The following is a 22,363-nucleotide window of genomic DNA, read 5'->3' on the forward strand; positions in this document are numbered from 1 at the left end:
CCATGTGCCCCTTACCCCCACCCCTTTTTTTGTCCCAAGGAAAGCTGCAATTCTCTATCCTTATGTGAACATCTTGGCTTAAATATTAGAACTAATTAATATTTTTATGTAAATAAATATATACACAGGGACACACATAACCAATCATATGTATATAGCATATGTGTGGTGTTTATGTGTGTATAAGCTCTTTTTTAAAGTTTATTTATTTAAAAATTTTGTTCTTTAATGTTTATTTTTGAGATAGAGAACAGGGGAGGGGCAGAGAGAGGTGGGGGGGGGGGCAGAGGATCTGAAGCAGGCTCCGCACTGTCAGCACAGAGCCTGATGCAGGGCTTGAACTCATAAACCACGAGATCATGACCTGAGCTGAAGTCAGATGCTTAATCGACTGAGCCACAGAGGTGTCCTGGAAGTTTATGTATTTTTGAGGGGGGGGGGGCAGAGAGAGGGTGGAGACAAAGGATCCAAAGCGGGCTCCATGCTGACAGCAGAGAGCTGGATGTGAGGCTTGACCCCACAAACCGTGGGTTTTATGTATATATTTTTAACTAACCAACCAGCTGTAGGGACAAAGCTTGGCCCATGGACTTTGAGTTTGCAAGCTGTGGACTAATTCCTATGGTGTGATCTCCTCAGTTGATTTTGAGTCATTCTGTTACCTTGAGTACTATGTAATGGGATCAGAATTGTAGGATTAATTTTGATGAGCAAAGTATAGGTAGTAGAAACTGGTTTCCCCAGGAGTTTGGAGGTTTTTTTGTTTTGTTTTTGTTTTTTTTTTTTTTTTTTTTTTTTAATGTTTATTTTTGGAAGAGAGGGAGTAAGAGTGTGAGCAGGGAGAGGCAGAGATAGAGGGAGACAGGATCAGAAGTGGGCTCTGCACTGACAGCAGAGAGCCCCATGGGGGGCTTGAATTCACAAACCATAGGATCATGACCTGAACCAAAGTCAGGTTCAACCAAAGGCTTAACCACCTGAGCCACCCAGGTGCCCCAGGGCTTTTGCGTTTAGTATTAAACAATATATAGCTTACTAGCTTACTAAAATTATAGATAACAAGAATCGCTCATTCCAGTACTGTCTTTTTTGACCACTGATAAATTTATATTACTGTATGTTTAGTTCAATATATTATTATCTCTAGATAGCAAATTGATTACAGAAAGGAATGTAAAAGAGCAATTTGAAGTAGGGAGACTCTGGAAGGTTGTTTGGATTCTGATAGAAGAAACCCTGCACAGCAGGTATGAGTGGGAAAACATGGTATCCTCCATGGTAACAGGTTAATGGACAAACCAGAGATACTTTGACAAATGTCTTTCAACACCTCAGTTCAGGGTTTGTGTAGCAGGTTTGTGTTACAAAATGGCAGCCGTTGGTGTTTTGATGGATGAATCCAGCAGTGAACTTGGGTGTTTTAGGTAGGCTGTTACTTTCCACTCTTCCCTGTTATCTTGACTTCATTTATTAATGTAATCTGTCTACCCCTCGTGGAGATTTGAGTTTGTAAGGTCTGCTCAGGAGTAGATGTATATACTTCGATAGGGTTATTTTAACCCTTTATATCAGTTACATGATTTACAAATATTTTCTCCCATTTTATATGTTGCCTTTTCACTGTGTTGATTATGTCCTTTGAAGCACAAAGGTTTTAGGTTTGATATAGTTATTTTGCCTGTTTTTGTTTTCCGTGCTTGTGATTTTGGTATCATATCTAAGAGATCATTGCCACGTCCAGCATCATGAAGCTTTTCCCCTATATCTTCTCAGAATTTTATAGTTTTAGGTCTTATATTTAGGTCTTTAATCGTTTTAAATTAATTGTTCCAGGGACGCCTGGATGGCTCAGTTGGTTAAGTGTCCGACTTCGGCTCAGGTCATGATCTCGCAGTTTGTGGGTTCGAGCCCTGCGTTGGGCTCTGTGCTGACAGCTCAGAGCCTGGAGCCTGCTTTGGATTCTGTGTCTCCTTCTCTCTCTCTTCCTCCCCTGCTCACACACACATACACGCTCTCTCTCTTTCTCTCTCTCTCTCTCTCTCTCTCTCTCTCTCTCTGTCTCTCTCTCTCTCAAAAATAAGTAAAGATTAAAAAAATTTTTTTTAAATAAAAAATAAGTAAATTAATTAATTGTTCCATGTGGTATAACATAAGGGTCCAGTTTCATTCTTTCACTTGTGGATATGTAATTTTCCCTGTGTCATTTTTGAAGACACTGTCCTTTCCCCATTGAGTGGTTTTGGCACCCTTATCAAAGATCATTTGACCATATGAGGGTTTATTTCTGGGCTCTCTATTCTGTTCCATTGGTCTGTTTGTCTTTATGCCAGTACCATACTGTTTTAATTATGGTAGTTCTGGAATAATGTTTCAAAATCACAAAGTATGTGTTCTCTAGAATTTTGTTTTTCTTCTTTTTCAAATTTGTGTTGGCTCTTGAGGATCTCTCAAGCCTCTACATGAATTTTAGGATGAATTTTTCTATTTTTGTAAAAAATGCCCTTAGCATTTTGATAGGGATTATAATGAATCTGTAGGTTGCATTGAGTAATGTAGACATCTTAACAATATTAAGTCTTCCAGTCCAGGAGCATGAGGTTTGTTTTATTTATTTGTGCCCTCTTTAAATTCTCTTAGCTGTGATTGGTAGATTTCATTATGCAAGTCTGACCTACTTGGTTAGGTTTATCCCTAAGTACTGTTTGTTTGTTTGTTTGTTTGTTTGTTTGTTTGTTTTTTTGATGCTATTGTAAGTGGAATTGTTTTTTTTTAAATTTCCTTTTTGTTAAAGCAATGTACTCTTAATGCACCTTAGTTTTTCTTTTCGTCTATGAATGGTTCTTTACTGTTATATTTATGACATCTATTGCATAACTGAGATTAAATGATGGTTCATAGTATAGTCCTGAGAATGCACAATACTGTTTTTCTCTAAAATTATCTTGGGCAGTTCTCAGGCTATAGATACAAATACCACATAAACAATTGATACAGTGCATCAACAAGTGTAGAAAACCATCAAAAAGGATGACACTAAGTTTTCTGGAGATTTGTTCTTTTTCCATTTTACTGAGGAAACTTTTTAAAAGTTTTTTTTTTTTATTTGTTTAGACATAGATTGTGCTTTCCAATTAAGTAAGAAGAGAGATCCAGTAGTTTGTTGTATATTAGAATTGTTATGGTTAATATAGTCAGACATTTGTAAGAGAACAAAAGACTTGGAAAATCAAATTTAAACTAAATCTGCATGGGCAAGTTGAAGGTTTCAGCCTTAGATGAGTACCATGCACAATAGTTGAGAATAAAGTACCTTTATCTAGATTGAATGATCTCTAAATATTAGATTCATTTTAAAGAGGCATCAGCTATACTAAAAAAATTTTTCTAAAATAAATAGACTGGCACTGTCATAATTTCTAAGGCTAATGTGATTTGTGAGAACATTTTCTTTGAATACAGAAAAGCAGTTGTTTATGGTTATCTAGCTTTGTTGATTTGAAAATGCTTAATGCTCATGTTCGGGGCAATAAGTAAAGATGGAAATGTCATGCTTTTTCTAAGTTTTCTCATACTCAAGAAAAAATTAATGACTTTTAAATAATAACTTTTCCTTGGTTAAGGTGGTTAATAGTGCTAAATATCAATGGACTAATACCTTTGCCAAATAAATGTTTTATTCCATGCAAAGCAGTTTGAGCCCTAAACTCTGAATTACACTTTTTGTGTAACATGTTGTTGGTAGTTATTGTCTGATGAGTCTTCCAGGTAGAGGCAAGGTGTGTCCTATAACACATTTTAGAATTGTGACTAGAAATATTTGGTATGTGGAGCTTTAAAACATTACATCAAAAGATGCATAAATGTGATACTTATCTTTCTGAAGAGTGATTTTACATGTAAGTTAAGCATTAAAACACAAACAGTTTTAGTTTGAGGCTCAGTTCTGTTGTTCTATTAAAATACTGTAAACTGTTACGTCAGTTAGACAAATCGCTTTGTCTCCACTTAGGGGAATGAATGTGAGACCCAAAGTGGTCTATTCAGAATGACTTAAAAATATTAATTGTCTTAAATTCTCTCCTTTTTTAGAAGTCGATGGAGTTCTGGAGTAGGTGGAAGTGGAGGAGGGTCTTCTGGAAGGTCCTCAGCTGGAGCTCGAGATTCCCGCCGACAGACCCGAGTTATTCGGACTGGGCGGGATCGAGGGTCTGGGCTTTTGGGCAGTCAGCCCCAGCCAGTTATTCCTGCTTCTGTCATTCCAGAGGAGCTGATTTCACAGGTATGGATCTTGTGGAACACTTCACACAGGCAGCAGAACAATATTCAGTTAAGTACTTAAGTGAATATACTGGGCTTTAGTCATGACTTGCAGCATGAATTGTGAAATACTGCTTCTAGAAAGCTGATTTTGATAAAAGTATAGTCACAAGAAAATTAGCATAGCACTCTTCTTTATTTTTTATTTCAGGCCCAGGTCGTTTTACAAGGCAAATCCAGAAGTGTCATTATTCGGGAACTTCAGCGAACAAATCTTGACGTAAACCTCGCTGTAAATAATCTACTTAGCCGGGATGATGAAGATGGAGATGATGGGGATGATACAGCCAGTGAATCTTATTTGCCTGGAGGTTGGTGGATCACCATCATGGTTTTCTTAGCTTTAGAGGGAGAAACTTTTTTTTGAGTGGGTAATGGCATTATAAAGTACAATGGGTTTTCTGACGGTTCTTTCCAAGGTGGTAGGTATTTCTCACTGTAGTGTTTAATTTGTAAAATACCTTTTAGGGGAAATGGGGAAATGTTTTTGCTCAGTGGACTTGCGTTCTATCCCAGTAAAGACATAGATGTATATACATGGCTTTATCACTGTCTGACAGATGACTCTGGAAAGTTGTTTTCTGATGCCCTTATTACCAAATATGTAATAATTGCATTTAGATTTTGGCTACATTATATCTATGATGTTACAAATATCTTAATAGAGATCTTTTTTTTTCCTTGTGATTATTTAGGTAGCCCAAGTGACACTCATGCATTTGATGTTCCCTAAAATCTTTGTTTAGTAACATTAACTTTATTTCCTAGGTAGTTAGGACTTTTCCCTCAGGGTATGTCAGTAGTCTGCATCTCATTCTAATCTGATTTAATTTTTCAGAGACCTTTCAGTGGTCTACAGATATTTTCTGTATCTGCTTTATTTATGTTTCTTTCTGTTTATAGAGGATCTTATGTCTCTTCTTGATGCTGACATTCATTCTGCCCACCCAAGTGTTATTATTGATGCAGATGCCATGTTTTCTGAAGACATTAGCTATTTTGGTTATCCTTCTTTTCGTCGTTCATCGCTTTCCAGGCTAGGCTCATCTCGAGGTAATTTTGCATTTATTTCTTTGTGATCATTGGCTGGCTATATGGAGAGATAGTGATGGAGTTCACTATGTTTTAACTTTTAATACTGTAGTAATTATACGTTAATACTTATTACTCTTTTTGAATGCTTTGGTATTAAACTAGTTATTTTTGATTTGGAAGAGCCACAAATAGTACTTCACTTTAGAGATGATCTTATCTACATTGTGGAATACCTGTCAAGGGATTTGACTTACCTAACTGTATTTTTAATTAGGAAAATGGATTCTGAACTAAAAGCAGAATTCTACTTTACAGTGACATGCAGCATTCAGAAAACAAGTCTCTTTAGTTTATTTGATTAAAATAAAGTGATTATTCTGTTCATTTTAAATCCTGGCTAGATGGAAGTGAGAAGTATGAAAAAATTTAATAGAAATGGGATTGGCTAATAATTAATATGTGGAAATGTATAGCTTATTAAATGTTACTTTCAAAAGTTTGAAATTCTTGAAAGGTATAGTACATAGTAGAGGTTAGAAGATTTTGAAATCCTGTGAATGTAAGACTTTTCTCTGTATATGTTGGTATAGATTTAACTTGTATTTTAACTTTATTAAGTCAATTTTTTTAGTTTCCAGAATGTAAAACTGCTTGATTCAAATAACAGACAAGAATCAGTTATATTATCTACTGATCATTAGTAAACTGGAAAAATTGCTATGTTTTATTAAGACCTTGCTACAAATATCGAGTACTTAAAAGCAGAGTTTAAAAATAATAAACCTATGATGATCTTACAATATACTGAACCTGTTACGTAATAGCTTTAAAAAATTTAAATAAATCCATACTTTACTGCCTTTATCAAACATTTCATTTTCAGATATTTAATATCAAGCACAAATAACTCCTTCTAAATTTCTCCCCTTTTTTTGGTCATTCTGTGTAGGCATTGCTTTTCACTTGAACCATATGAAATTGCTGCTGCTTCCATTTTGACCTGCATGGATGGCAGTTTCATATGGTTCAAGTTAATGTTGTTTCTGATCCTTCTTATCCAAGTCTTGGGAAGTATATTTTGATTACTTACTTAAAAAAATAATGAGCAAACAAAAAACACCCCCCCCCCCCCCCCAACAAACTGTCTGTAGAGAGTTTGAAGGCCAATTGCAGGGGAAGCATTTTTGTAAGGAAATCTTTATCTTTCTATAAAGATAGTTAAAAAAAGAAGCTTGTCTGTTTCTCAAAAAATTTTAAATGAAACTGACCATGAATATCCAGTCTATAAGATTACTCTGAACAAGGGCTTGAATTATCAACATTTTTATAGTTAATGTTAATGGATTTATATTTTATCCTTTTCAGGTTTTTTCCTTGTTTGTATAAGGTTTTGTTTTTGTAAGGCATTCTACTAAATACTCTTGATTTACATATGTATCTGATATGTTGAAATTCTTATTTATGCACATTATCTAGTAGATAAAGTTATGGTAACCATCTTTAATGAAAGCCAAAAATTTTTAATTCCATTAAAAATCCATTTTAAAATAAAGTAATTCTGTTCTAAAATTAGTAGTTGGAATTCAAAAAAGTTTGCCTCTACATAGTTCTCAAAAATGCTAGTTTATAATTTTCATAGATTCACTTGAAAGAGTTAATGTTTTGAATGTTGCATGTCAGGCTTACTAGATATACATTTACATTAAATTTTTGTGAGTAGATAAACTGCTGTTAGTTGCATCCTGAAGGGTCTTTACTAGAGAGTGGCTTACTTTTATCCCACTGGTGTGACCCAATTGCATACCAGTTCTCCTTCTTCCCTTAGAGAGAGACTCTGAGCTGTTGCGTGAACGTGAATCCGTTTTACGTTTACGTGAACGAAGGTGGCTTGATGGAGCCTCATTTGATAATGAAAGGGGCTCTACCAGCAAGGAAGGAGAGCCAAACTTGGATAAGAAGAATACACCTGTTCAAAGTCCAGTATCTCTAGGAGAAGATTTGCAGTGGTGGCCTGATAAGGTATTTGGAAAGATTCCCACCCTTTCCATTTAAATGGATTCCTGGCAAACCCAACTGCCTCCCTCCCCCACCAAGGTTTCTATTTTATTTCAGAGTTTTGTACTACCATTATTTAAAAAAACAAAAAAAAATTTTTTAATGTTTATTTTTGAGAGAGAGAGACAGTGTGAGCAGGGGAAGGGCAGAGAGAGGGAGACACGGAATCTGAAGCAGGCTCCAGGCTCTGAGCTGTCAGCACAGAGCCCAATGCCGGGCTCAAACTCAGGAACCGTGAGATCATGACTTGAGCCGAAGTCAGATGCTCAACTGACCAAGCCACCCAGGCGCTCCTGTACTCCCATTATTTTATTTTAAATATTTGTTTATTTTTGAGAGAGCACGCGCAAGCGAGCATGAGTTGGGGAAGGGCAGAGGGTGAGGGGTTCAGAGGATCTGAGGTGAGCTCTGTGCTGACAGCAGAGAGCCTGATGAGGGGCTCAAACTCACAAATTGAGAGATCATGACCTAAGCCGAAGTCAGACGCTTAACCAGCTGAACCATCAAGGAGGAGCCCTTGTACTACCATTATTTAAAACACACACACACTCACACTCACACACACACACACACACACACACAGACATAAGTGATATTTTTGTTTTGTTTTAAAGTATACATAGAACATCTTTATTTGGCACTACAGGAGTCACCTTAGATGTAGATTCAGTGGTGCTATTATTTGTTGTTGTTTTTCTACTTGATGAAGTAAATTGGAGAAATCGGAATGGTAGTTCCCGATAACACATCAGCATTCTGTTTCAGAACTTCTTTTCTGGTGATAATTTTGCCAGTAACTGGTAACCCTTGGTAGAAATTTGTTTTATAATGTCAAGTGGACCCCAGCTACTTCAGAGCAAGTTTGTGGTCATTGATAGAAGCCCACAAGTCAGGGCAAGATAGGGATCTGTGTTTCTTTTGACTAATTAGTTGCCCTGTTTCATGGCACTGAATTCTGACAGACCCTTTGCTCTAAATGCTGTGGGAGACAAAGCAGGCTGAACAGGAATGGACTGGGAGATCGGCTCTGCATCCTGAAAAGTACAGTGACTGGCTTCTAGAAGGCATCCAGGATTTGTTAAGTTGATTTGAATCTTTAAAAATCCATCACTGCTGCAGAGGAAACATAGTGTCTGATCCTGTTGATGCTGTGTAGGTTTCGTTGTCCTGAGTGCTTGGTAATGGCTCCTACAGGAAGCCATGTTTTTCATCTCTCTTTTGATGTGCCTTTTTCTTCTTATTTCCAGAGCCAGTGGGCAGGAAATTTTCTTAAGTAGGAGTAAAAGAACATAAAAATTTTGAGGTTAATCTCTAACAGATAAGGAGATTCTGATAGAGATTTTTTTTTTCTTTTTTTGAAGTTGAATTTGCATTTGGGATATTAAAGGAAAATACTGTTTAACTTTTGAATTTATTTTTCATAGTTATTGCGAATCTTGATGTAGTTCATTTATTTTCTTCTGTATTCAGCTCATGTGGAAAGCTTGAATACAAGAAGGAACATGAATTTTAATCAGTCTCTTTGTAAGCAAAGGTTATTCTGTTTTCTTTGGCAGCTGACAAACTTTCCCTGTATTGGCATTCTCTTACTTCTTTCCATAAAACTAGACATGTCCTAAGTTCTGCTTTTATTCCATGTGGTAGAAGGTGATTTAAACCTAGGGCCTTTTTTCCCCCTCTCTTCTGTACATTGTTCTGTGTTTCCTATTTCTCTTGCCTGGATCATATTAGCCTGTGTCTACTTCCATGTTGGCAGGAAGTAATAGAGGATTCATGAATCTTGTTTTAATAGTACCATCACATATATATTAGTCTGGGCTTCTTTATCATGTACTATTTTTGATGAATGAGTGTTTTAAACAGTACAAATCTAGCAAGCTTTTTCCCTGGCCAGCGTATGCTCTGTTAGGCTTAGACAGTCTTTGTTGCTCTTTACTAATAGGCATGTTTTTAGTACAGCTTGTTTTCAGAAACAGTTAATAAGTACATCGTGATATCTTGAGACTGTGCAGACTTAATAACACTTGATGTGTTATTTCCTTGATGTTTAGACATCAAGGAGGAATAGGAGTGTGTGAAACAAAATATATCCTTCCTGTACCTTTTTTTCCTATTAAACCCCTAATTTAAAATATTTGCACTGGAAAAGATCTACTTTTTATTAGCTTATGATTGAAATTTAGATATAAAAAATGCAGTTTAGGGAAAAAATAGCTTAAGCCTAATCAAACTCTTAAGCATTATCATAGTTATCAACAAATATCAGTAGCTGACTATATTGGCCCCCCCCAAAATTGGGGGTAGTGATCCCTGGGAAGTACAAGGGTTTTGGTGGAGGGGAGCTTGATGTGTGATCAAGTGTCAGGTGGAGGGTGCAGGGAGATAAAGGGTGTTGTCAGCATTCACTACTTAGAAGTAATGTCTCTTTCTTTCTTTTTTGGGTGAGGAGGGTTAAAGAATGCCTGCCAGCTTAACTTCAGAAATGACTTAATCCGGTATTTTTAAATTGGAAGTTTGCGTAGTAACCATAGTATCTTCACTCTTCATTGTGTGGGGGTACATGAGAAATTCCATTGGTTAATTATCTTCTGGATTAGTACTGACTTTTCCCTACTCCCTATTTAGAGAAACAGCAATTTCTTCAAAGTTTCACCATTTTGTAGGCTAATAAAGTTTCTTTCATAGTAGAATGAGTGTTCTCTTTAAGCCTTTTATAGTTAATATTGAACTGAAAATATTTCAGGTAACCTTAAACTTTAAATATTTCTATGAGTTATTCCTTGAGTTGAATGTCAAAGCTAGTATAAGAGCATACTTGGGAACTCTTGTGCACTATTGGTGGGAATGTAAATTGGTACAGCCACTTTGAAAACTAGTATGGAAGTTCCTCAAAAAATTAAAAATAGAATTAACATATGATCCAGCAATTCTGCTTCTGGGTGTTTATCCAAAGAAAATGAAAACACTAACCCAAAAAGATACATGCACTTTCGTGTTCACTGAAGCATGTACAATAGCCAAGATATGGAAATAACCTTAAGTATTCATCAGTGGATGATAAAGAAGATATAATACATACATATACTCATATATACAATTGAATTTTGTTCCACTATAAAAAAAGGGAAATCTTGCCATTTGTGACAACATGGATTGTACCTCAGTGGCATTATGGCGGGTGAAATAAGTCAGAGAAAGACAAATGCTATATGACCACTCTTATATGAGAATGTGGAATCAAAAAAACAAAACAAAACACCAAGCTCATACACACAGAGAACAGATTGGTGAGTACTAGAGGCAGGGGGTTGAAAGGTAAAAAGAAAAAGTTTTAAAAATTGTTAAGTAGGCATAAAAATTTTTCCTTTATTAATTTTTCAGTACCTTAAAAATATAAAAATTAAAAATTATTATAAGGATGTCTTCATGAAGACAGGTGAAGGTCAGTTGTTATTAATTTAGTAGCCTTGATTAAATGCATACTTCCTTTTTTTTTTTTTGAAGCTTATTTATCTATTTTGAGAAAGAGGGTGAGTGGCGGAGGGACAGAGAGGGCAAGAGAGAGAATCCCAAACAGACTCTGTGCTGCCAGCACAGAGCCCAACGCGGGGCTTGAACTCCTCAAACCGTGAAATCGTGACCTGAGCTGAAACCAAGAGTCAGATGTTTATCTGAGCCACCCAGGTGCCCCACTGCAATCTTTGTGTTAGGCCTTTTGCTTAGGTGTTAGGGTAAGAGTTTTGTAGAAGGCAGAACAATGATATTAATGCTTTGGACTAAGTACCATTATAGAATTAGGTACAGGAGGCTTTGGGGAATCCTAGGAGGCCAGAGTGATTGCCGAGTGTGGACTCTGGAGTCAGATTGCTGGAGTTCATATTCTGGCCCTGCCACTTACTAGCTGTGTGGCCTTGGTTAAGACCTTTAACCTCTCTGGGCCTTTGTTTCTCATGTATAAGATGAGGATAATGATGGGTTTTGCCTTGTGAGATTGTCATGAGAATTAGATGACCCATTATATGTAAAGTGTAAAGAACAAGGAGAACAAAGGGTCTTTGTTCTACAAAGAGAACAGACAGTTTCTGTAAGTCACGGATGGGTGAGACCCCAGCGGCAGCATTTGGGTATTCCAAGTGGGTCCATGTGGCAGTATTTTGAGCGCTGGATTCTCTGCTGGTACAGAGTTGAGCACAAGCTGAAAGAGATATGACCATGTCCATTGTCTGACTTGGCTAAAAAATGCAAGAAATGAAAACATTTTATTGCTATAATAATGTAGCATAATAAAAAATTAATGGGTTGTCTGTATCTACCTAAGGGAGAGATGGAGGGAGGGCCTCTAAGTCCAAGTTCCTCAGGTTCACAGTTGAACCAGCCAAATCTATACTGGTTTCTGCATAGTTTTACCCCAGAATGTCAACTTTTTATTACGCTGCCCTGCCTCTTCATCCATCATTCCTCCCTCCCTCTCCAGCATACCACTGTCCCTCATTCCTGTCCTTCCTCCTGTTTGCTTTTTGTACTTTATATTTCTGGAAGTAGCTGTGATAATTCAGTTACTTTGGTAAGAGGATGCAATCTTCCCATTAGGTGATTATCTCACATAGCTTCATTTCATGAGACTTCTCAGTTCTGAAATTTAATTTCCTCAGACTAGAAATTTAGTTCTATGTGCTGAATGTCTACATGTAAAATGTAGCTATATATATATATTTATGCCAGCCTACTTCCAACAAGAATCTAAGGTGACTTATAAGGGAAAAAAGATGCAGCTATAGTCACGAAACACTGTTACCAAGAGAATGCACAGATAAGAGGGAATAACAGACGTGGGAGGGAGAAGGAGGAGTAATTACATAGAAATCCATGCTGAGTAAATCTGCTAAAACTGAACATAAAAACTTTGCTTTGTGCCCCATAATGCTTTCAGTTTAAAGCACGCACATATCCTTTATTTTTAAGCAAGTTGTTGGAGAAGAGTGTGGTGAGAGTTGTGTCGTGGGTGATGAAGAAACAAACTGATGGAGCAAGTCAGTGATGTTAATTTGCAGTCCTGTCCCTTACTGTTGTGGACCTGTTTTCATATGGCCTAAGAAAAAAAGAAAATATATTCACATTGGTCTTTTGAACTGCAGAGTTGCATGTGATTCTCCGTTTGTTTGAATGGTGTTGAGAGCAAATAGGCCATGACATTTGCTTCCTTACTTAACCTATTTGGAGCAGCCTCACTGTTGGAACCAGTTGACCAAACTTGTTGATCATATTGCTTCACCTTCAGGGTTCTAGAAGGGCAAGTTGAGTGGGGAGAGGTCTTTGTTGTTGTTGTGTTATTGACACTTGGATGTTGCAGGTAGTAAGTACCTGTTAAGAATTAGCTAAATGTGTCACAAACATAATTTAAAAGGAGAAATTGTCATAGAAAGGAAACGAAGGCAGGCATAAGGAGACTAGGGAAAGTGGATAGGCAAGGAGAAATGAAGTGTGAATAACTAAAGTTGATCAAATTGCACGTTGTAACCCTTGGTTATATTCCATCCACTTCAGGCATAATATGTGATAATGTTGCTGTTGGTGCTGGTACATCCTGGGAGAGGTAGTGTTGGCTGATGGAACATTTTTTTAAAAAGATGAAAACCAAGTTTTATGGGAGAAATATAGGAATAGAAAGGCCAACGTTTTCAAAATAGAAGTCACTAAATATAGATGTGGTCAGCAGGAATTTACACTGCTGCTGGACTACATGCCTTTTTTTTTTTCTTTTCAGTTTTGGCCCCTACATAATTTCTATCATTTTTGACAGATTTCCATCTCCTTTTGGGGAGACATTTCTAGTTTGATTGATGGCCTCAGTTCAGTTATTTATTGTTATTCAGACAGTTGCAAATTCATTGAGTAGTGTCAACTTTTAGTGACTTGATTTTTGTTAAAAAAAAAAAAAAATAGCGCTACAAAGTACTGATCTTTCAGGAAACATGCACATCTACTTTTTCCAGTTGGGTTGAAGTAGGCCCTAACTTGCTCAGAGGCAGCCATTGTTATTTCATAAATACAATGAAAACAATGTTTTCTATGACGTTATAAAATGAGTGAGCTAAAATACTGTTCTTTTCTGTTCTTTGTTTTGTATTTCTTCACATAACAAATCTAAATTGGGCAAGAAGCGATAGGTGATTATTCCATCATCTTCCTTTGGTTGGACACACACATTTTCCACATTTGTCCGTAATGGATTTTCAGTGCCTTTGGCATTCAGTTCATTCAGGACTTACCTTGGGGAACGTTGGTCTGTCTTGGAGGATATAGGTAAAGTCACTTCTGAGAGGCTTTGTGCGCCATGTTCTTGATATAGGGATGATTTGTTCAGGATTGTATTGCTCTGGCAAGGCATTTTACTTGGAGAAGTTGGGGTTAAAACTCATTTATTCATTCAGTTATAAGAGTGTTCTTACTGTGTACCATGTGCCAAGCTGGCCTTTGGGAATGTAGAGGTGAGTATGATATGGCCCCTCTCAGTGGGGAAGACATACATTCACATACAGTATAATGTGTTCACAGTGTGTGATCGGTGGTAGACTTGAAGGTGTGAATACAGTGCTTAGAGTTTCACAGTGGAGAATGACTAATGCCACCTGAGAGATTTGGTAGAGACTTCACACAGGAGATGATATCTGAGCAGCATTTTTAAGGTTAAGTAGGCAGTGACTAAGATGCAGAGGCATTCCAAGCATATCAAGCATGGGCCTAGAGTCAGGAAAGGGCACGGTGTGGTTATGGAACAATGAGAAATCTAGTGTGGGTGGGTAGGGAGTAGAAAAGAGCAAGGTGGAGCAAGACTGTGAGTGCCCCCCGGCAACTTGCCACGGGGTTAAGATGGTCTGCAGTCACTAGGAAGCAGAGTTCTTAGAGAAGTGACCTCATGGAATCCATGGGGTTCTGTTTGTTTTTTTATGAGGTGAAGGCTCTTGGCATTGTAGGAGAAAGATAGGAATAGGAAAAATCTGGAGTCTGTTCAGAGACTGATAGAATTGTCATGGAAGGGAATTATGAGCATCTCAACTAAAGTAATGGCAGTGGAGATAGAGGAAAGGAAGAATCTAAGGAATTTGAGGCAAAGGCAGTACTGGTTGACTAGTCACTACATTGTTAAGAGAGAAGAAGAGGAGGTGATGAGAGGGCCCAGGTTTTCATGTCTCTCCTCTGTTACAGGGTGGGTGGTGGATGCCATTCATGGAGAGAGCAACTGCAAAGGATATGCAGCTTTGGAGGAGATGATGAATTTATTTTGTAGATGTTAGGGTGCTTTACGACATCCAGTAGACAACTCTTGCAACAGGTTAGTTGGAGGTAGGAGATGTACATGTTTAATAAGCATGATGCCCCAATGGCTGCTGTCAGTTAGGCTGAGGGTGGAGCATATTTGAATAAAGGAACAGGGTGGAATCTGGGGCAGGGAGTGGATGGTGGTATGAGGGAGATGAAGAAAATAGCCATGAAAAAAGAAGGAAGACCAATAGGGAATAGTGACCTATGAATAGGGACAGGAGAAATTCCAGAACAGATGAACAGGGTCAAATGGTTTGAAGAGTTTAAAGAGAAGATGGGCTAATTAAATGCATGGGGCATTGATATGACTGTTGGAGGTGTAGTTGTACCTCTGAGTGAAAGCTGGTAAGGTGAAACATGCCAAGCAATTCACTTTACCATGAGTAGGATTGAAGGAAGGATTAGTTTGGTTGATTGTTGGGGTTATGAGAGAGTGTTACATCCTGTGTGTGGGGGTTACCCTTAAATAAGAGAGAAGGACACTTCTTTCTCTGAGATGAAGGTGGGGAGGAGAGGAGAATGGTGGTTTTTTTTTTGTTAAATCTAGAAGTAGGAATATTCAGCAAGCTTGTGCTTCTCTGGGTAAGTAGAAGGTGATGTTGGGGGCAGAGTAATCATAGTTCAATTTGAGCACTAATTTGTGCTGGGCTGTGTGCTGTCTACTTTATGTATGTTACTGTCTTTTGGCTTTTATTCTCCCCCCATATATATTATTAAACCCATGTTAGAGGTAAAGAAAGGGGGTTCAGAGAAGTTATAAAACTTACCCAGAGTCACATACTTGATAGGTGTTGGATCCAGGGTTTGGGCTCACTTGGCTTGATTCCATCATCCTTTAACTGAAGGGAGGAGAAGGAAGTGTGAGGTAGAGATGTTAGGATTTGATGCAGCCACCTTGGAGAGAGTAGACACAGGTTTTCAGATACGCTTGGCGGAAGATAAGCGAGGAATTGGTAACTTGCAGAGTTTCAAATTTGGTCTCTCCTGTCCCTCTGTGGAAGTGACTTGACAATAGGGCTGATTGGTATTGGTAAAATAGAAGGTTAAAATTTGGGTTCTTTCGGTACACCTCTGCAGCATAACCTGTTGTTACATTATAAATCGTGGCAGACTTTACAGGCTTTAGCTGACCGGTGTAACCCATCTGACCAAATAAGATTGGAATTTGACAGAAAAGCAAAATGACACCATTAGTTTAGCATACTCCAGAGCCAGAATTCCAAAGAGAAGCAGTGCTTAGACCAGTAGCAAAAGTACAACCAAAAATCTCTTAATGGCAAGTTTTGCCATGTGATTTCTGGGTAGCTTCATGACTCTGATCATATTAACATTATGTTAAAAATAATACTGATACTGGGGCACCTGAGTGGCTTAGTCTGTTGATGGTCTGACTCTTGGTTTCGGCTCAGGTCATGATCTCATGGTTTGCGGGTTTGAGCCTGTGTCAGGCTCTGCTCTAAGAGTGTGGAGCCTGCTTGAGATTCTCTCATTCACTCACTCGCTCACTCTCTCTTTTTCTCTCTCTGCCCCTCCCCTGCTCTTGCTCTCTCGCTCTCAAAATAAACAAACATAAAAAAATTATTGATACTGTTCATTTACATTTATTGTCAAAGATTTTTAGAATTTAATTGCATTTAACACTTGGCATGTGCATCACCTTAAAACTAAATGAACTCTCACCTTAAAAAAAACAACGTAGACGTTTGTTTCAGCAGCTTGGAAGAGTCTAGAGAGAAGGAGTCTTCTGTCTTGACACTTGATTTTCCCAGCTTCAGCTTATTGTTTTCTTCATTTATTTGGCACATTTATATCACCTACCATGTGCACTGTTCTAAAAAATGGGGATACAGTGGTGAACAAGACAAAGCTTATATCCAAGTGAATAGACCGTAAATGAGTAATACAGTATTGTGTATATACTATTACTATCATAATGTAGTATAGTTGTGAAATGCTATCATCTACAAAGAAAGCAGAGTAAGGAGGTGGAATATGAGAGTGGTGGTTTTGTAGGTAGTGTGGTCAAGGTTTCTTTGAGCAGACTTGATTAAGGATAGGGATCGAGTCACTGAGAAACAAGGCAAGAGAATACCAAGGACATGACAGGATCCTGCGGACATGGTCTGGGATCTGGAAGAAGGCCTGTGTGACTGAAGGACAGTGATTTCACAGAGGAAGCCAGGGCTGCATTACGAAGGGCCTTACAGGCTGTGCTGAAGACTTTGCACAGCTGTGGTTTATATGTTTACTGAATTAATCCCGATTTGATGAAGTGATTAAAGTGATTAGGTTTGGCCAGTTGTACTTACACTATTGTATTATTTTTTACTTTGTAGGATGGAACAAAGTTCATCTGTATTGGGGCTCTATATTCTGAGCTTCTGGCGGTCAGCAGTAAAGGAGAACTTTATCAGTGGAAGTGGAGTGAATCTGAGCCTTACAGAAATGCACAGGTATCTTATATTAAGCTTTCATCGAATGGTTCTATATATCAACATACAAAATAGTGATCATTTTTCTTGTGCTTTCTAAGAATCCTTCACTGCATCATCCACGAGCGACATTTCTGGGGCTAACCAATGAGAAGATAGTCCTGCTGTCTGCAAATAGCATAAGAGCAACTGTAGCTACAGAAAATAACAAGGTAGGAAATACTTTGCATTCGTTGAGAAACATTTCATGCTTCAGTTCTTGGTTTTCTTCCTCTCCCTCTGCCCCTTTTCCATCTTTTAATTTTCTCTCTTTCTAAATCCACAACTTCAAAGCATCTCAAGCCTAAAGAGAGTAATCCAGTATATAATCTTTTTGTTGCTGGTTTATCCCTATATTATAATCCAACTTTAGAGGTGGCTTTTTCCCTTAAGGAAAGGACAAAATATTTGAGATAAGTGCTAACAAAAGCTGTCAGATGGATTGGGGAAGTATGTGGGTATTTTGCCTTGGATTCTCTTTGGCTTTAGAGTCACTAAATTTTTTTTTTTTTTTTTTTTAGTTTATTTATTTTGAGAGAGAGAGCGCGTGGGGGAGGGGCAGAGAGAGAGGGAGAACTCAAGCAGGCCCTGTGCTGTCAGTGCATGAAACTGTGAGATCATGAAACTCATGAAACTGAGATCATGACCTGAGCCCAAATCAAGAGTTGAACGCTTAATTTATTGAGCCACCCAGATGCCCCTAGAGTCACTAAATACTTTTTAAAATTGTTGTAGCAAATGTTTACTTTTGATTAATTTCTTTGAGATGGCTTTAGACGATCATTTCAATAACTGCTACTTCAATTTATTTGTGTAAGGAAAGTATTTTAGATTCTTAATTAAGAACCTTTTCTGAATTACTTATTTTTCTGGCATTTAGCTCAAAACATTTTAGAATTGTAGTCCGTAGAGTATGTATGTTGTTTCCTAGTTTTGACCACAGTCCTTTCTTATTTATTTAAGCCTCTAATATTTTACTCTTTAGGTTGCTACATGGGTAGATGAAACTTTAAGTTCTGTGGCTTCTAAATTAGAGCACACTGCACAGACTTACTCAGAACTTCAAGGTGAACGGATTGTTTCTTTACATTGCTGTGCCCTTTACACCTGTGCCCAGCTAGAGAACAATTTATATTGGTGGTGAGTAACACAGGGAGGGGGAATTCCTTATCAGTGAATGCTTTTATGTGCATAGATAGGTGCTTTGAGAAGTGGAATACCAACATGAGAAGGTTAGTCAAAAGATAATGCTTTGTAGAGAGGGAAATTTCACTTTGGAACAAAGTAACATTAAAAAAACTTATAAAAGTAACACATACTTTAGTGACTGTAATTATGGAATTTTACAAAAGTATAAAGTGGAAACAAAAATTACCTATCATCCTGCAACCTGAAGGTAACTACTGTTAGCATTTGGAAGTATTTTAAATCTTTCTTTCCTATACATAAATATGTACTTTGCTTTCACATAATTGGAAACCTAGGCTATCGGGTATTTTTTATGCTTTCTCATTTAACAGTATTACTTAAAATATAATTAAATATAAAATATAATTACAATATTTCATTGGATGTATATTTTGTGTCTTCCTTTATTCCTTTACTATTAGGGACTTTAAAATGTATTTTTTCTGTTGTGTTTTAAGGAGTTTAGTAAATCTGCATTGGCAGAAATAATATGTAGGGGAATCTACTAATGAAATAAAATTATTTGGAAGAAAATTTCAGGTGATCAATTTTCTATAAAATTTTAATCCCTAAAGGTTTAATAAAAACAGGACCAGTTATGTATTAAAGCTATGCTCAAGTTATGATTAAGAATAAGTTGTAAATACAACAAACAAAAATATTACATGTAATTTCAGATTAATAGGCTTCTTTGCTGCTTGCTTGACCAATTTATACTTTTTCTTTTCAGGGGTGTAGTCCCTTTTAGTCAAAGGAAAAAAATGTTAGAGAAGGCTAGAGCCAAAAATAAAAAGCCCAAATCTAGTGCTGGTATTTCTTCAATGCCGAACATCACTGTGGGTACCCAGGTAAGTGATTAGGGGATGTTGTTACTCTTCAAAATCACTTTCTTCCTCTTTAATTAATTCCCTTCTAAGCAGTTTTATAAATGAATGTTATTTGAAGGACCAGGTTCCAATAGCATGTATATGCTTTTTTATTCAATAGTTGAGTGACATGGAGATTCTGCCCCAGTGTCACAGTAGGTTTCCTTATGGGGCAGGGTTCCCAGATTTGCCTAGTTTTAAGAATCATTTGGTACTTGAATGCAAGAGTGTGGAGCTCCTGGGACGTTCCTTCAGTTTGTCTGGTGGTAAGGCCTGGGGTTGATTATGTTAACAAGCATCCCAGGTGATAAACAGCCAGGCAGTTTTGAAAGATCCTGCTCTTGGGGATGTTGTCAGCATAGGGCAGGAGGCTTCCTCAGATCTCTGTTTCCACCAGAGATGGATTCCACTCTGAGATGGTTTTAGGCTTCTATGTTATAGAAGGTGATTTTTCTAATACCTCAGTGGATCAAATTGCGGTTGGTTCAAGGACTTCTGGCTCCTCCATTCTTTCAGGGAGTCTGCAGAGCCCTTTCTTTTCTTTCCATTTACGTATCTGTGAAGCTGAATTGTCTGCATACACTTTAGTCTAAGTAACTATCACAACAGATTGAATGCAGAAGCAGACGTGAGAATCGAACTGTCTTCCATTAAATCAAACATTAAGAGATTTGCAAAAATGTAAACAGTGCCACTTTTCTTGCTATTTTTTTTGAAAATCAGTTTTTTATAAAGTTGTTTATATTAACATGACATTTATTACTGTGAAGTATTTAAAAATTTCTCAATTTTAATTACTAATACATTAAATACCAGCTAGATAGGACCCAAATAAACAAAATATTTTTGGGTCCTCAGTAATATTTAACAGGGAAAAAGGGCTCTGATACCAGAATAGTTTGAGAACTGTTGTTGTTCTTTTCATTCATTATCTTGAGGATAGTTTATCTTGAGGATAAAAACTGGTGTATATTCTAGCAAGCACTACAATGACTATTTTGTAAGATCTAGGAAATACAAAATATAAGTTATCCCACCTTGTAGTGATAAGGAAAAGAAAAATTCAAAGTGCAAGATGACACATCGTGTAATAAAAACTACCATTTGTCTAAGTGCGAGGGATTATAAAGTGCTTAAAGAGTTACTACTTCAGTTGTTACTTTTCAACAAAACCCAGCTTATACGTACCCGTTTTGTGTTTGTGCTTCTATGTTGTTGTTGTTGTTCTTCTTCTTCTTGTCGTCGTCGTTGTTTGGTCCTAGTCATGGTTGTCTTATTCTGACTTATTTCTTGCTTGGCCTCCCAATGGGGAAGTGTTTAGTGATTACCCATTATTTTGAATATTCTTCTTCAGCCTTCATTATTTATTTCAGTTGGTTTGGACAGGAGCTTCAAAGAGCTCCCCTTTTCCCGGTTAGTCCAGTTACTGATTTCTGTTGTTCTTAAAGTTTCTTGTTCACTGGACTCACTTAATAGCAAGATATCCTCGCATTTGCCTTATTAGCATGGAGGATGATGTTGCTACAGAGAGAGACAGCAGAAAAAAACACTTTAAAGGTGCACTGAAGAACATTTTTAAATGAAATAGCTTGGAACTAAATTGCTAAGAGATAGGTATATTAAAATATTTTGGTATAGAACTAAGATTTTATTTTAAAGCTGTGGAAAACTAGAGATTTAAGATAGTCATAGCCACAGAATAAGGCAAGCCTTCGTGTGTTAACTGTTGATTACTTAGAATTATCAGCTACACCTACACTCTGAGATCATAATGTTGAGAATGATGTATTTAGCAGTTATCCATTGACACGTCTCGTTATATGCTGGACCCCAAATACACACCACCTTGTCTTTAAGGTGATTTATTTTTTATAAGAGGGCACTAATAAATAACCTCCTGTCTTCTAATCTTACCACATTTCTCTTTAAAATACAGCCTTCTTTCCTATTGATCCTCTTTCAGACTGTAAGCTTTCACCAGTCTTCTCTGAAAATTTGTGGGTGAAACTTCCCTTTAAGTCACAGCTAAGCAGGACATACCTTTTTCCAGAAGTCAGCTCTTCATGAACTGTACATTCTAAGCCACAGATCTATATTTAGTGACGCGTAACTATCTGATGGAACTGCAACTCTGCTCCAGGATTTCCAGTTGTGATACTACTCAGATGTATCAGCGTCTTCTGTGTCACTTACAGTTAATTATAAACCACCACATGATCTTCGTATGTGCCACTGTCAAGGACAGCATAATACTTCATTACTGGGTGACTGAACAGAATGTCCATGAGATTGAGCTGTGGGAGAACTCAAAAGAGATGTCCAGAAATAATCTTTCTCTCTCATTTGGAGCTATTCTTGGTGTGTTTGACGGTGCCATCTTGCAGGTTATTGCTTTCAGAGTATATGACCTGAGGGAGCTCCTTGGCAGTGAGAAGTTGCAGGTTATTTACTCCTGCACTCAATTAACTTCTAACATTGACGTCAACACACTCTTTTTTAACGTAAGAGAAAACTTATGTTATCCAGTGAAGCTTTTGGTTTGTAGAAAACAAGTCTTCTGGGGGAAAGAAACCCCCATAGAGATGAAGTTTATAGAGCCTGTATAATACATAGCATCGTGAATTAGGAAAGTCATTTCAGATGTTAAGAAACTGACAGAATGTGTAATTATTTTGTTATTTTTTTAATGACAATCTTTAAAAAAAGTTCTTTGCTATTTCTATTCTGTTTCTTTATAGCAGAATGGTCAGGATATTTGTTGCATGAAATTTGTTAGGTTGTATGAATTTTCTTTTTTTAATGTTTATTTTGAGAGAGAGCATGTGCATGTGAGCCAGGGAGGGGCAGAGAGAGAGAGAGAGAGAGAGGGAGAGAGAGAATCCCAAGCAGGGATTCGATTCTGCAGGCTCTGCACTGTTAGCACAGAACTCACATCGATCTCATGAGCTGTGAGATCATGATCTGAGTTGAAGTCAGGAGTCAGTCACTTAACTGACTGAGCCACCTAGGCAGCCCTTTTTGCATGACATTTTGAAGTTTTTTTTTTTTTAACAAATGTGCTAAAATAATTACTGCTCCTTAATTTTGGGAACAAATTCTTGATAGAGA

At 37.3% G+C, this 22,363-nt stretch overlaps 1 protein-coding gene and 1 long non-coding RNA gene across 4 annotated transcripts in view; one reads left to right on the forward strand and one right to left on the reverse strand.

Moving 5' to 3' along the window:
* The window catches only part of UBR5 (ubiquitin protein ligase E3 component n-recognin 5), a 136,425-nt gene that overhangs the window by 50,294 nt on the left and 63,768 nt on the right, over window positions 1-22,363 (forward strand). Inside the window, exons 6-13 of the mRNA XM_053208245.1 lie at window positions 4,090-4,279; window positions 4,469-4,628; window positions 5,221-5,370; window positions 7,160-7,371; window positions 17,067-17,183; window positions 17,264-17,374; window positions 18,187-18,341; window positions 19,120-19,237. Of these exons, the coding sequence (XP_053064220.1) occupies window positions 4,090-4,279; window positions 4,469-4,628; window positions 5,221-5,370; window positions 7,160-7,371; window positions 17,067-17,183; window positions 17,264-17,374; window positions 18,187-18,341; window positions 19,120-19,237 (1,213 nt within the window). The remainder of the gene's footprint in view (window positions 1-4,089; window positions 4,280-4,468; window positions 4,629-5,220; window positions 5,371-7,159; window positions 7,372-17,066; window positions 17,184-17,263; window positions 17,375-18,186; window positions 18,342-19,119; window positions 19,238-22,363) is intronic.
* Window positions 7,517-22,335, reverse strand: LOC106980040 (uncharacterized). 3 transcript variants are annotated; one of them, XR_008292604.1, is made up of 5 exons: window positions 21,296-22,335; window positions 20,444-20,776; window positions 16,411-16,561; window positions 15,512-15,624; window positions 7,517-11,639 (listed from the first exon to the last, which is right to left on the reverse strand). It is a non-coding gene; the product is annotated as an uncharacterized LOC106980040 (long non-coding RNA). The 3 variants fall into 3 exon arrangements; XR_008292605.1 differs by having other exon boundaries at window positions 7,517-11,602; window positions 20,444-22,334; XR_008292603.1 differs by having other exon boundaries at window positions 20,444-22,334.

Source organism: Acinonyx jubatus, chromosome F2, assembly GCF_027475565.1.
Source record: "Acinonyx jubatus isolate Ajub_Pintada_27869175 chromosome F2, VMU_Ajub_asm_v1.0, whole genome shotgun sequence".
Taxonomy (NCBI): domain Eukaryota; kingdom Metazoa; phylum Chordata; class Mammalia; order Carnivora; family Felidae; genus Acinonyx; species Acinonyx jubatus.